Source organism: Poecilia mexicana, unplaced genomic scaffold, assembly GCF_051168715.1.
Source record: "Poecilia mexicana isolate PSO_F unplaced genomic scaffold, ASM5116871v1 scaffold_8, whole genome shotgun sequence".
NCBI lineage: Eukaryota > Metazoa > Chordata > Actinopteri > Cyprinodontiformes > Poeciliidae > Poecilia > Poecilia mexicana.
The window spans coordinates 24,235,384-24,251,400 of record NW_028263377.1 but is presented as its reverse complement, the minus strand read 5'-3'; the positions used below and the strand labels follow the sequence as shown (position 1 = coordinate 24,251,400).

Genomic DNA, 16,017 nt, shown 5'->3' with positions numbered 1-16,017 from the left:
GCAAGCAGTGAGTGAGCAAGGGGACAGTTGGATGTTACGATACTTGCTGATGAATATTGATTTTTTTTCTGGAAAGAAAATATCAATATATATCGCAAAATCGATATTATTACATAGCCCTAGCCAACTCTCACATTTCCTGACTCTGACAAAACTGTTCAAATGAGAGCAGTATTGTTTAATCACTGACTGCATGCCACAACTAACTAACTAACTAACTAACTAACTAACTAACTAACTAACTAACTAACTAACTAACTAACTAACTAACTAACCCTTCTGGTTCCTTCCTCAGATCATAACACACGTGTGTTTCTCTGTAAAAAGAAAAAACAGACAGAAACTTGGCTTCACTAAGGTGTTCTCTGTAGCAGCTGAAAATGTTTTGTTCTTTTGGAAACTGTTTCACATTTGTGCTGCACAAAATTCACCAAACACTCAACCAATCAAAATTTGGCTTTTCTTTTTGACAACTCAAATATGTTTTTTTAACTAAAGAGGGGAAAAAAAAGGTTGCAGTTAAAATAAAATTAAATGAGATCCAAGTCCAAAGCTGATTTAATCTAATTTGAGAACCTTGATCTGATCTGCACCTACTGTGGAAGAAACCTGAAAAAATCCAACATTTCTAACAACTAACCTAATAGAATATAGCATGATAAAATACTGTTAGCTTCAGTCACAGCTTCTCTCTGTCCCATCAGGCTATGACAGCTGATAAACCTGATCACCCACTCCAACCGTTGGGTCTTGGTGAAAGACAGCCATCATCCCTGCTGGAGGATCAGGAGCTCTTGACCTCTCACACAGCTCTGAAGGTCAAAGGACACGCCTCCTGGATCCACACCATCACTGCAAGCAGTGCTTGTTGCACAGCCAACACTCATTTCTTAACATTTAATTAATTTATCTTATCTTATCTTATCTTATCTGTTGCTTGTTCTGACCTTTTCTGTCAGTCACTGCTCTGATCATTTACAGTAACACATGTTTCAGTATTTTATAAAAGTGACTGAAGTCAAAGTTTCTTCATGTAAAAGCAGGAAAGATATTAGGGAACCAAGCTGGTGGTTCATGTTTGAGAGTTTATGCGATAAGGCAGAGAGTTTTTTCTCTCAGGTGGGGCTTCCTGGTTTATTCACCAGTTGAAACACGTCCAGTAGGAGAGTTTTATCTTATCGTTGAAAAACCTGTCTACAGGACTGCTATTATCGCTCATATCTGTGAAGAGACAACGAAAGGATGAGGCTTTCTGTTTCTGTAAAATGAAAGTAATTAATTTTTACTGCAGCACCCACACATATCATATCATGTTTGAATTAGGATGAAAATACATTTGAAAACAACACTAATAATAAAAAAAAATCTACTAATTCAGGGTTTTCTCTTTAAAGCCAAGGTAACTTAAATCTTTTAATTCATTCTGAATCTTTAGTTTCATTCTGAATGTTCAGATAACTAAAACCACAAACTAAAGATGTTATGATGTTTATTCCAGTTTCTGCACCTGAACACTATTGTGATGTTTCACTTTGATACTTTGACAATTTAAAGCCAAAAGTTTCATTTAACCTTTCTGATTTGTATTACCATTTCATGTATGAAGTTTGAAGTCATTGTGTAATTATTTCATAATAATCATTTTTTTCAACATTTTTTCAGAACCGGTCCATCAGCATAGAAAAGGAATTGTAGCTTTTATTTTACCTGCTTGAAGCTGAAAAGAATTAAATTAGTCTTTTATTCTGTTGACAGGAATTTTATCTGTAAACCTTTCACTTTCTGTTGTAAAAAGAGCAAAGATGGAGGAAGAAAAAATATCTAAACAGCTTCAACAATAATTGTCAACATGTTTATGCTGATGAAACTTGATGGAAGCTTTAATATGAGCACAGTTGAACTCGTACCAATCTGGCACTTTAAGGTCTGTAAGGTGATAACCAGACTGAACTCTGAGAAGAACCTGGACTGAATGTGATGTTAACACCTCTTCACTGGAGTCCAACACATTTACTACATGAAGGTAAATGTGAACACTGGCAATGTTCAGATAATGTTCCTGTTCAGTCAAGTTTCCAAAAATCAATAATTATTTTAGGAAGAAACATAAAACTAATCATATTAAAAATGTAGATGAAAATCACAATACACTTTAATATTTGTTGTCTTGAATAATTCTTTTGCCACAAAGACATCAGATCTGTTTCAATCTGTTCTGACATTTAACAGGTTAGATTATAATGAATGTATCGTAATAATGATGTCATTGAGTCCCTTATTGTATTGCTACAGGTTCATGTTTTAAATAATTTCTAAATGGTTTCTGGACTCAATCAGAACCACTGATCTGTTATTCTGTCTTGATGGAGATGGTTACTGTGATGAATTTATTATGATTCATTTTATGTGTTTGAAGTATATTTCTTTATTGAGGGACGATGGCGAAGAAGGTGGCAGGACTTTGTCCCACAATAGGTGGGTTGCTGGTTCAATTTGCCTCTGTTGTACCTCTGTCAAGCTGACTGTGGCTAGTAAGCAGCGTTTGCTCAGTGTGTGAATGAACGAATGACTGAATGCAGTGTGAAGCACTTTGGAGTCATCTGGACTTTATAAAGGTGATACAAGTACAAGCTAAATATCATCTTTCATAGAAATAATAAATTAGAGCTCTGACTTATTATTTCACAGATATATAAGGAATATAGTTTTATAAATATGTTGTAAAACAAAATACCTTAAGACTAGCACGGTTTTGCTTTTTCATCACAGATCTCATAATCAGTGTTTTGGGTCATTGTTTCTTTGTAGAAAAGCTATGAATGTATTTATTGATGTTTCATTACAGAAATATATTTTCAAAATATCCAAGGTTGTTTCTCTTAGTTTCTCACAAGTTTAAATTAGTTTTGATTGAAAGTATTTTCTTCATTTCTGTGTATGATGAGCCTGAAGCTCTCATTCTGTTTAATTGTTTCCACTTTAATGTCTAGTTATGACTCAGTCCGCTCTTTATTTGGGGTGTTGGTCAGAACACATCAGTCATCAGGGAGAATATACGTTTTTAAGATAAACAGGATTAATGACGTAACAATAAGGCTGGGTTTCCCAGCTTCTTCCCGAAGCAGGAAGTTTAGGAAGATTTTCTTCTCTGATCTTCAACGCGGAACATCTTCACGGTCAGTTTGATTTCATGTTTGCACATTTAAAGAGTTTTAAAAATTCACAAAATAAAGGAAAGCTTAGCTGATGTTAGAAGAAAGTTTTAGCAGCAATATTAATACGATTCTTCATGTTTCTGTTGAGGTTTGTTTCGCTCTTTTCTCCCAGTTCTTTTCTGCGCTTTTATTGCATCAAACATTTTTATATTAACAGCAATTATCTAAACTCCGTGGAGGTTTTTCTGGCTGAACAGATTGAATAAATTAAACTCTGCGAGTTTTTTTACCCTGTGCGCGGTCCGGCGGTCAGATTTTCCTACCGTAGCACCGGGGGGGGTCTGAGGGGGCTTGAACACGTCCCTTTTATCCTTGATGCCCCTAGTGCCCTTTTCCCCCCAAATTTCTTTTTACACTTTTTCTTCTTTTACGTTTTTTAATCTGTGTGTCAGGAGGCCTGCTTGTGCCCCTCAGCAATCATACGTGCCTAAATATAATAATTTAGCTAAATGAACTAGTCTCAGTCTAATAATGACTCTCAGAGCCTCCATGTTGTTCAGACACCATGGTGAGGAGGAGGAGGAGGGGATCTGAACCTCTAACTATCAAATTATGGGCAAGAATATTTTTCATACGCTGGTTTGTGAATAAAAACGTAGGTCTGATGTTGACGTTAGAAAAACAGTATTTATCCTCGCAATAGCAGGAAAAAACCCGCCTCGCCCCTAAACACAGAAATGCTTCGGCTGCAGAGAAACTCCTGACTTTAACTTCATCAGGCTGCTAAAAGCCCGGTTCTACAGGCGGTCCGAGTCGGTCCCACCGACAGATAGAAAGAATATCTTTATATTAGAAACGGTACTGAGACTGTCACCGTGTCGCGACGCAGCTCAAAGCCCGGTACAACCACCCGGTACCACCACCCGGTACCACCACCTGGTACCACCCGGTACCACCTGCTCTCTGTTCGCTCTGCTTCTCCTTAACGTTCCTACCAGGCGGGTTAAAGGCGCTGCTGACGGGATCTGGGCTGGAGGTTCACGGCTGTGAATAGAAGTTACTGCAGAACCTCAAGTGATACAGGAAGATTCGGCCCATTTAGAGTTCACAAAACAAACATCAGAGAAAATACTGTAGCAATAATTCGGACAGCAGCTTAAAGCCAAACATGCCACAATTAAATGAATCAAAATGTCCCCAAAGCATCGGCGGACTGACACAGGGCTACCGGGGGATTCCAGGTAGATTCCAGGTAGATTCCAGGTAGATTCAGAAAAGCGCATCGCAGCGCCTGTTCATGCAGGGCCGGCCCAAGGTAATATGGGGCCTTAGACAGAACCCACTGCCCCCTGAAACCCTTCCTACAAATAAACTCAGCATCACTAACAGTGTTTGTAGATAAGGTGAAGTCTGTGAGACGGAGACCAGGTTTATTCCCCGAGCTTAAAATTAATCACTGATTATTGGTTATTATTTCCTGTGATGTATTTGTGAACAAACCAGCTCAGACACAAAGATTATACCATATTATAGCAATGATAACACACTATCAAGATGATTCTTTAAACTTTACAAAGTAAACTTCCTAATTAAATCCTAAATGTACAATTTTTTTCTCTGCTGAATGCATTAAATAAAATTTAATAACATTGTCATTCTCTATAAATGAATGCGACAGATTTAGATCTATGGTCTGTGTTACAATTAAACCATTTCTAGGGGCCCCTGAATGTCTGAATGGCCCCTACCAGCAGCTACTGAGTTTTCTTTGTCTTGATATTGTCATGTTGAGATTAATTTGTTAAACCCACATGCGCAGAACACACTCTGGAGACGGGTAGAGGTTATGGTGATTTATTAAATACAGTGCTAACAGGTATGTACAAGGAGGTCCGGAACTGGTGCTCGTCTGCGTGGTTCTGGATGCAGGTAAGAGGGGTTCAGAGATCGTGGGAATTGCAGTCCAGCCAGAGACCTACTTGCTGGTGAGCTCGTCTGAGCACGGAGAGGTGAACCGCTAGGATCCGGAGCTGCAGGCTGGAACGAGGGCGTGAGTTTTTCTAGAGGGCGGACAGGTGAGTGGAGGGAGATCTCAGACAAGGTGCCGGAAGGGATCCGCTTGACCAGGGATCTGCCACCGACAGAAACTGAGGGCTGGTCTCAGGGACGTGGCCACCAACGGGTAGACTCCGCGGGGTCTCGAGGATCTTAGGTAATCTGCCCAGGTTCGTAGAAGTTTGAAGAAACTCTGGGCTTCACGGAACGACGCCTAGGAAAGGCAGCACAAAAGGAGGTTACTCGGAGAACGGGTTGGTCGGAGGTGAGCTACAATGATGTTACCATCACAGGCTAACACTCTGGTACTGGAGCGTCGGCGGCTCCGTCCTGATAAACCCCTCCAAACAATGGTAAGTAGCAGCAGGTGTGCAGCTCCAGGTCCACGCCCTCCACAAGGTCCCAGGATGCCCTGGTGGAGAAACTAGAGACTCCCCAACCAGCCTTCCCCAGATCCTAACAGATATCCCAGTCTTATCATTCTAGATCTCAGAGGAGCCAACACCAAACAATTATAGAGTTAACCCCTTTGAGCTTTTTGATCTAAAGCAGCCTGCAGCCAAGGTTAACCCTAACCTTAATGTCTAATAATAGATATTATTATGGCTTAATCAGTAAAAAGGCAGCAAATTTGCTTATTCAATACTTCATAACCAGCGACCTTTTCTCCTCTTTCTCCTCTGGTCTGTTTAACAGCTTCAGTCTCAGATCAGCTCAGCCTCCAGGACTGTCAGCAGCAGAAACAGAAACTTTAAACTTGTTGGGGAAAATATATTACATTTGCTTTGCATTGTCCCCATATGATGGCAATGATATAGTAGGATCCAGTTAAATTATTGATTAATATGGGTTGCTGCTATGTTGTTGTATGGTGTTTCTTATTCAATGTGCCCTTTTTTAACTTAATGCAGGGCCCCCGCCCCTCCAAAGGTCTCTGCACGGCCCTGTGTAGCACTGATAGATAGCTAAGTCTATCTGTCTGTTTTACTGCTATATTTTTAGTTTACATGTTTTATTTTGTCTTGTGCATATTTTTGTTATGACTCTTAATTTGAAAGGTTTATGTCGAATCCAGCATGTTCGCTGGGGCACCAGAAAGAAGATGCATATGGTATGAAAGCATTACTTTAGCAAGTGACTGTAAAAACTTTAAGTTTAAGAATTCATTTAATAACCTCATTTCTACCTCGAAAAGTATTTAGAGCCATTTTAGCCAAAACTAAATAAATAGATATAATAAATAAATGAGTAAAGTAGATGAATAAATGAGAAAACAAATAATTAAATGGGTAAAATAAAAAAATAAATGAGAAATTGGCACCTTTATTCCCATTTTGGCTTTATTTATTTCTACATAGATTCTACATAGATTTATTTCTGCCTGGCCCATTTTCATTTTCCTATTGTCCTTTTTCATTTATCCTTTTCCTATCATGGGGTGGAGGTGATAGTGGTGAGAACGAACGCTGATGACCCAGGTAGAGATGAAAAAATGATGGCTTCAATAAAAAATCCACAAAAACAAAAATCCAAACAAACAGGCAGCACAGGGAAGAACGGAAGGCAAAAAGGTCCACGACTGAACAGACTGGCACAGAGAACAATGACAGACGACGTTAGATGAGGACCCGACAAGAGACAAAGACAACAGGTGGACTTACATATGCAGGGAGGGTAATCAGGGAATGAGACACACCTGGGAAGCAATCAACGGGGAGGACAGGACAGGAACACATTTCCAATTTTTAGTTTTTATTTATTTGTTTTTCATTTTCCCATTTTCATTTATGTATTTTTCATTTATCCCTTTTCCTTTATCTATTTTTATTTAATCCCTTTTAATTGATCTATTTTTCATTTATCTTTCTGATTTATCACTTTTTCAATAATCAATTTATACCTTTTCTTTTATCCTTTTTTCATGTATTCTTTTCCAATTTTCCATTTATATTCTTTTTAAATTTTCCAGTTTCATTCATTCTTTTCATTTATTCTTTTTCAATTTTCATTTTTTTTTTATCAGTTTTCCCCCAAAACTGGGAAAAAAGGAGAATTAATAAATGCTAATGAGGAGGGGCACGTCATCAGGCTACAACTTCTCCGCTGTACTCTGCTAAAAGGAAGACGGCGACCTACCACTGGCTTATCAGTGAGCTGAAGCTCAGCAACTTTATTAGAAAATAAACTCATGACTATATTTTTCGAGTGGCCAGAACGTGAACAGCGGCTCTCATGGACTCAGAGCTTCGCCGTCGGGGCTTTTCATAGTTTGGACAAGTACACCTGCAGCAAACAGAAAGGGGTGGGGACGGACCACTGTCAGTCTCATACCTTATTTGGAAATCGGACCATTGCAATCCGGAAGTGAAGGGGCGCTGTTTCCTATACTTCCGTTTTTATTTTGAAATCTGTGATATATTTTCACCTTTAGGAAAGAGTTTCACTCTCAGAATGTATTTGAACTTCTCTCTTTTATTTACTTTAGCGCAGCTCACAGTTTTTTGCAAATTCTGTAGCTTTCGATGTACTTCTAAATCTGTTCCTCAGTCACATCTTTTCGGGCCTGCTACTGCCTCTAGTGGCATGGGGGTGGTAACACAACTAATGTAATTACATTACTAAATCAGAATGAGGGTTCTCCTCAAGTACCTTGGCTGTGCCTAGAACTGCACATTTCTGGACTGAGATGTCTGATGTTGTTCCTGGGATCTGTTTGAGCCACTGCTCCAGTTTGGGGGTGACTGCCCCGAGGGCCCCGATGACCACAGGCACCACTGTGGTCTTCACCTTCCAGGCCTTCTCCAGTTCCTCTCTGAGGCCCTGGTATTTCTCCAGTTTCTCCTTTTTCCTGATGTTGTAGTCACTTGGTATTGCTACATCCACCACAACGGCTTTCCTCTGTTGTTTATCCACCACCACAATGTCCGGTTGGTTCGCCATTACCATCTTGTCTGTCTGGATCTGGAAGTCCCACAGGATCTTAGCTCGGTCATTCTCCACCACCTTTGGGGGTGTCCCCCATTTTGACCTCGGGGCTTCCAGTCCATATTCTGCACAGATGATCCTGTACACTATGCCCGCCACTTGGTTATGTCGTTCCATGTACGCTTTCCCTGCCAGCATCTTGCACCCTGCTGTTATGTGCTGGACTGTCTCAGGGGCCTCCTTGCACAACCTACACCTTGGGTCTTGTATGGTATATATCACCCAACCACATTTGGCCAAGACCAAATGTGGTCGGGTCCGAGGCGAGACCATTAAAAATGGTCTCGAGACCAAGACCGATCTCAAGTACTACAACACTGTTGTGCTCTTGAGATTTATTATATGAAAGTTGTCTCATGGTTTTTGAGTAGGCAGCAATTACAGACAACAGGAGACAAAACTAATTAATTTGAAGTTCAGGTTTTTTATATTGCACCAATTTACGAGACGTTATCTCAAGGGAATTTACAAAACAAAAATAAATAAAATGTAATTTTTTTGTAGAAGAAAAGCAAAAAGTTGGTTGCAGGAGAGCAAGAATGTTTAAATGATGGCAGCATTACCTCAGCTGAAGCCAAACTTATGAAAAGGAAAAGCTCCTTACAAGTCCTGATCAAAACTAACAGAGATTCTTTGTCATAGGAATCATCACCTGTGCAGGTGGCCAGTGAGACATATGACTGATATTTACATATTAAAATAGTCTGATAATCACATTGTAATTTTTAAACACAGAAATGGAAAATAAAATGTAATCTACACCCACATGGTGGGGAGTATTGTCTCTGTAAATGAGCAGGAAATTTTCTCTATATCTAGAACTAGTGCTTGGTATTTTTATTGAGGTCATGAATGTTAAGGTTCACTTTAGGGTTTGTGCAGAAAGAGAAGGACAGTGAAAGACTCATCGTGTGGCTCGTTGTGCAAGTTTGATGCAGAAAGATTTTAAGTTTTCCTAGAAGCTAAAGTTGAGTAAATATAAAATGTAAATCTAAGTTTATATGTAGTTGTTTTTATGTAGACTGATAGAGGCTAGCGCCCTCTAGTGTCTATCTGTGCATGTTGCTGCCAGAGACCCAATCCTGCCAATTATTACCAAAGCCAAGAGGAAAACCCAAGACTATATCACAGAAAATGATTTAATTCCAGTTTTTTTATCTTTCTTTTTTACAGAATGGCATCAAAAACAGTTCAGATTATATTTGTGGCTCTCGGCGCCATCGGGCTGCTTGGGGTCATCATCTGCTGCGCCCTGCCTGAATGGTCTGTGGGACATCTTAGTGATACGGTAACCAAAAGGCATTTTATGATTCAAATTAGCATAATAATTATGATTAGTTAGCTTTAAAGGTTTTTTATTAATCAGCTACTTTTTTATGTGTTATTGCATAATTTAACCAGAATGTCTTTATAACAACTGTTATAAAAATGCTGTAGAAATGAAACATAATGTTGACTTTGCAGTTTTACGCCTCATCAGAAACTTACAGATTCCTGACATCATCTGGGCTTTTCTAAACTGTTTAAAGACTCAGTGAGATTAATTTATATAGACTTCTGGTTTGGAAGGGAGTTTAAAAATATTCTCAAAAAAATAAAATAAAAGAATAAAAATAAAAGGCATAATTTTGACATTCAGTAAAAAGAAATTAATTTGATTTTTCTATCTGATTTAATATCATACAGCATGTTTAATAAATTGTATGTAAATATCTGTTTCTCTGTGTTTGGGTGGATAGGAAGTTCATGTAGGTCTGTGGAAGACGTGTGGAAAGCACAGTACTGGACCGCAGGCGTGCGTAACGTATGATGGCTCCATGGTATCCTCTGAAATGCAGGCCTTCAGGGCCTTGACCATCATCAGCTGCATGCTGGGTATTCTCAGCCTCCTCCTCCTGCTCTTTGGTTCCGACTTCACCCCATGTGTTCAGAATGAAAACACCAAACCCAAAATGATCCTGGCAGCCGGAGTGGGCCTGATACTGGCCGGCCTGCTGGTGATCATCCCGGTCAGCTGGTTTTCAAATAATATGAGCAATGGACCAGAGGGACTGGTGGGAATGAAGCTGGGAGCGAGCATCTATATCGGCTTTATAGCTGGTTTGATGTTGATGCTGACTGGAGGTCTGCTCTGCTACTTAAGCAGATCCAGGGGCTGAGGAGGAACCACCAGCTTCTTCAGCAACAGAGTTTAAGCTAAAACATACAGAATGTAGAGGCTTGATGGAAGGAACTGGTGACCAACAGATGGGCAGACAAGGGATAAATTTAGGTAAAAACTGGGAAGATGATGTGAAATTATCATTTCTATACTTTTAACATTTGGTGTTTGACTTTTAACATAATTTTCCTGAATGCTGGAAAATTAGATTTCAGTGAACTTTTGATTCATTTTTTTTATTTGCATATTAAAACTGTTTTATGTTTATTTTCTTCATACTTTCTTAATTCCAGTTTAAAAACCAGTCAAGATAATTACTAACCAGATTTGCTTCAATTTCATGATGTTTCTCAGTTTTCTGCTTTACTTCCTATTGATAAAACATTTACTGTAACTATTTCTATTTTTGTACAATAATCACAACAGATCATCATCTTTGGTCAGATGTGATTGGAAAATAAATAAGATGAATCAAAAAATTCAATTTCATAGAATATGATTAGTTTTACAAAAATATAGAAAACATTACTTAAGTGAAAACTTCAGCTGATTGATTCTTCATCTCATATGCAAGAGAATATGTTTACAAAATTATGTGTTGTAATAAAGTTACCATCTGACTTTATTTTATCGTATATTTCAGCTTTTGCTTCTGTATGTTTCATTTTAAACAATAAATGAAAAGTTTTTTCTGATTTTTCATAACTTCATCTGTTCATGAGTTTTTCTTCCCTTTGTTAAACTTTAAGATTCACATATCTGAGTTTAAATAAAAAAGATCCTAAAATCTTCACAAACTGTTTATTCATTTCCAGCATTTTGGTCGTTTGGCTCAGATGCCAACAGTTTAATCTGCTGACATCAAACCACAGCAGATTTATGAAAGTTACAGAGTTTTGAACTTCCTCATTCAGTTTATAAGTGAAGCCAACGTTGCACCATTTCACATTCGAAGATCCACCTTAAGATCAGAAGTAACAGAAGAACCTCCAACACCTGATCCAACCACAACTTTTAAAAAGGTAAACACTTTTTCAAAACATTTTTACCAAAACAGAAGAAATAAATTATTGGATTCCTTTTAATGTGGATAAAATTACCTTTATCTTTCATATTTGTTTGCTTTTCAGGATGACCTGAGGATTTATTAGATGGATGTTGGGTCGTTTTTATGACGCAACTGAAGGAGAAAATTTAAATTATGTTTCCTAAGGGAATGTGCAACGATACCAACTGCATTTCCTTTACAAATGTGCAGGTTTTTTAACTAATATTCTTGCCCTCACAACATGCATTGTTGTGAGGGCAACAATGCCCTCACAACAATGTGAGGGCATTGTTGTGAATGTCTTCTTCTTAGACATTGAAGAAGAATTTTACTTTGTTTTACTTGTTTTTCTGTTTAATGAATGTGATATTTACCAATGAGCAGCAACAGTTGAATCAAATGAGTCGCTTCTTTCTTCATATCTTTATTATTAAAAAACTATGTCTCTCATCAAAGGTAATTCTTTGCCCTTTTTTGTTTGTTTTTTTGCTGGATAAAGTGTTGTAAGTCATCCCAGAATATTTTACTGTCCATACATTGAAAATTAGATAGTTTCTAAATTAATGGCATTCCATTTCTTGGTGGCCATCAGAGTTAAAATCTCCTCCACCTATAATTTTACTTCCAGGAAAAAATAATATTGTATTGATCTTGGTTTTTACACTTGTTTGATTATTTAGCCATAAATATATATTATTATAAATAGTCTCTGATCAATATAAACTAAAATAATCCATTACTGTACAAATCTTCCTCTGAATTTCCCCTGCAGAACAGCGACCCCTGCTGGCTCCTTTTTGTACATATTCACTCTACCAGAATGTTGCATCTGTTTTTTCATGAGTTTTTGGGATAAAATAAATATAATCTCCTTTATTTTGACAAAAATGAAACAAATTTTTCCTCTTTACTTTATTTATAATAACTTGGCATTAATATAAAGAATAGAAATGGACATTAGTTCACACTAAAACGATTTAATTTGAACTGTACTCAGGTAAAGAAAGACAATTATTGTGTTAAATAAAAAACACCAGTTGAGTTGAATTATTAACACATTATAAATGAGTTATGACTCATTATTTTGGTCGGCTCAATCGTGTATTTTTCTAGTTGCAGCCGAGATGAAAGTGTTTTGTAATTCTTTAGGAGTTGGATCTTCTTCTTCATTCTTTTTGTCTTGTTCACCTTTTTCACTTTTGGTTTGGAATTTCATCGGCGTGTTCGGGGAGGATATTCTTAATAAAAACTAATAAATAAAAAGGAACATATATAGACACATACAGTCATCTCCGATTCAGTGTCAGTGGATACTAGCTGCCACCAGGTGGCACTGTTGCTGCAAGTATCCAAACACATTCCTCTAAGAAGAAAAAATGAGATTTCACGGAGATCTTTTGATGAAATTGAATAAGATAAATTCAAATTCAAAAATACTTAATTGATTCCAAAGGGAAATTAAATGTTGTAACTCATTAATTCAGATTCTTCAAAGTTATTGTCGATGCTGAAGGAAATATTGTTGGAAGGAAATGTCTCCTGCAGCAGTCTGTATTACAGCACATCTGAAAGCCTCTGACTGAAGACACTCTATTTTCCTGAGTCTCATGAAGAGGACGGTCAGGGTTGTCCATAACTTTCTTTGTTTTATGAAGAACCAGTCTTTTCATCATCATCTCCAGAAGTTCAACAAGAATTTTGTTTCATTATTTCATCCATTTTATGTTTCTGTCATTTCTTTCATGATTTCTGTTCAGAAATCTGCCAACCACATGTTTTTGTGATTTTACTTTGCTTTCTATTGATAAAACATTTACTGAGTTGTTTTATTTCTTATTTAGTACACCGGCCAGGGCCGGCCCTAGGCACAAGCAAACTAAGCAGCCGCTCAGGGCCCCAAGGCAACTAAGGGGCCCCCTCAGTGGAGCTGATTTGTATTTATTTATTGTTTTTACAATTTCTATGTCATTATAATATGAAAAACACATAATTTCTCTGTGAAGATATTTGTTTTTACAATAATATATATTTGATAATGTATGTAGAAATTATTATTTTATCAATAAAAAGGAAAAAATAAATAAATTGCTCTTGGGGGGAATCCGGGCGCTGTCAATTATAAAATTAATCATATTGTATTTCAAAGATTGTTTTTAGCAGTAAAAATTTAATGTTCCCAAATCCTAGATCATAAAACACACATCCGTATTTGCCCTGAACCCCCCTATGTGCGTTAAATGGTTTGTTCCTGCTTCAGAGTGACGCTGGCGGCAGCAGACAGTGGAAGATGAGAACGACTGTGGCAGTTACTAAGCTAAGAAAAGTTATAAAATCAGGTTTTCAAAAAAATAAAGAGAGAAAGAGAGAGAGGCAAGAGTGTTAATTTATAACCCAGTTTTTCTCCAAGAGAGGTGGGTTGACTGTGTGAGATTATCAACCATTTAGCATAGTTAGCTTAGCTACAGACTACCGTTTGGTTCCTTTTAACCCTAACCATAACCCTAAGAAAGAAAGAAAGAAAGAAAGAAAGAAAGAAAGAAAGAAAGAAAGAAAGAAAGATTTTTTGTTATTTTTAACAACACATTTATTTTTCAATAAAAATACATTTCAGCATTGATTACTTTTCACATAAACATTGAATTAAAAACTAGCTTTCTTTCCTGAACATTCCAATTCTGTATCTCCCACATCAATTTCGGTTTGAGAACCAACAAAACTTTCAGAAACTTTTCTTTTTTTAGACATTTCAAAACCCCCTTCTTCTGGTGTTTGACTGCATCCCTCCACCACTGTGTCTTCAGCATTTGTTTTTCTCTGAAGAGGCATTAGTAAACTTTGACTTTGTTCTTCTACACTGTCATCTTCTTGAAAGAAAGAAAGAAAGAAAGAAAGAAAGAAAGAAAGAAAGAAAGAAAGAAAGAAAGAAAGAAAGAAAGAAAGAAAGAAAGAAAGAAAGAAAGAAAGAAAGAAAGAAAGAAAGAATCCTGTCTTACACCACTTTTCCACCAACTGATGTATTGCGCGCTTTGCTGGGACACCAGCAGCAGGAAACTTTGTGGAAAAAATGTCCCGTGTTTCCTTAATGGAGCCCGTGAGAACGTACGCCTCCACTTTCACTATATTCACAATAAATTCGGTTGAAGGGTTGGGCTGACAAGATGCTACAGGAAGGATTCACTCGGCACGCTACTCGGAACAGGAAGGCGGGCTACTTTTTCGTGGGCCAACCTGTATTTTGCATAAATAGCATTACTTCACATGATCAAGTTTTTCACCTTCAGTTCTGTGTCAACTCCATCAGACGGACTTTTTGTTGTTTTTTGTTTTAAATAATATTAAAACAAGACTCTTCTGATGTTATTATAATAATCATCAAGACTCTCAAATTAATCTCCATCTATTGGTTAAAGTTCTGAGCCAGGAAACCCTTCAGCATGACAACAGAGATATTTTACACTGAGCTGCTCTCATTTTCACTCATCGTATAAAATCCTGATATTAGAAACTGAGGGAAACTTCTGTTTTACTTTGAGAAAGGACAAGATAATTAGAGATAATGAGTAAAATACTCATCTGACTTTCTGACTTGGATTTCAACAGTTTTCTAAAACTTTTTGGTCCATTAATATATTTAGTTGGAAGTGGTTTATTCAGGATCCCTGATCTCTACTTGTTGCAACATGATGAATGTTCCCACAATCCCCACTGACAGCAGTGCATTCCAGTTATGTCTGAACCTGAAAACAAGTCACTTTTGCTTTTGATATCATGTCGTTAGACTGACTCTACGCTTCTGAACCCCTGAGGCAAAGTTCCCTTGTTTTTCTTTTTCCTTGAACGACGCTTGTGAATTAATAAAAATGTCACTTGGACTCTTGAGGCAGAGCAGGACTTCTCCTAAACAGACTTCTCCTCAGTAGCCAACTCTAGGGCTGTAGTGATACAACAATCTCACGACACGATACGATACACGATATTCTGCTCACGATACGATATATATTGCAATATTCAGCAAATGATACAATTCAATACACTTTTGCAATTTTCTGAAAGATTTTAGAGGGACAGAGTGATTTTGGTGACATTTTGTGACTGTTGGATTGAATTAATTTAACTGAAAACTGATTAAAAGCATCAACTACACAATACCTGGCTGTGGTGGGACATGGACACCAATGTTGTGGTCAAGACCACCTAACCCGAGACCAAGACAAGACCAAGACTTTTAGGGTCCGAGACCAAGTCAAGACCAAGACCAGCGCCCCACGCTACATGACACAATAAAATGTGAAATATGATCAAAATTGCTTCTCAAACTGATCTGAAAGATCCGTATTCCCATAAAAAGACCTAGATATTAAATACTTGATCAATTTTACCAATATTAAAAGCAGAACAAACTTTTTTTTCGGCTTTGCTTCCATCTCTGTGCTACAATCCGCGGTGGTCTGGTGCCATCCCTAAAAAGATAATGCCCTGGCCATTTGCCTATATTGCTCATGTCAGAAACCACCACTCTCTGTACCATTTAACATAGCAATTGAGGCAATGCCCAGATGGCAAATAACGCTCAACTATGAACACTGACCAAGGAGCAACAAGCAAGAAGTAAC

At 37.6% G+C, this 16,017-nt stretch overlaps 1 protein-coding gene across 1 annotated transcript; it reads left to right on the top strand.

Moving 5' to 3' along the window:
* Positions 1-3,104: 3,104 nt before the first annotated feature.
* LOC148158110 (claudin-4-like) lies at positions 3,105-11,061 on the top strand. Its single transcript, XM_088007755.1, has 3 exons — positions 3,105-3,176; positions 9,369-9,483; positions 9,935-11,061. Exons 2-3 carry the CDS (start codon positions 9,370-9,372, stop codon positions 10,352-10,354), a joined length of 534 nt encoding a protein of 177 aa, XP_087863881.1. The 5' UTR covers positions 3,105-3,176; position 9,369; the 3' UTR covers positions 10,355-11,061.
* The last annotated feature ends 4,956 nt before the right edge of the window (positions 11,062-16,017 follow it).

What these genes read in the sequence shown, in the direction of transcription:
- LOC148158110 (XM_088007755.1), top strand. Translation starts at nt 9,370, where the DNA reads ATGGCATCAAAAACAGTTCAGATTATATTTGTGGCTCTCGGCGCCATC. An exon ending in TGGGACATCTTAGTGATACG is followed by an intron (nt 9,484 to 9,934) that starts GTAACCAAAAGG and finishes TTGGGTGGATAG; the next exon opens with GAAGTTCATGTAGGTCTGTG.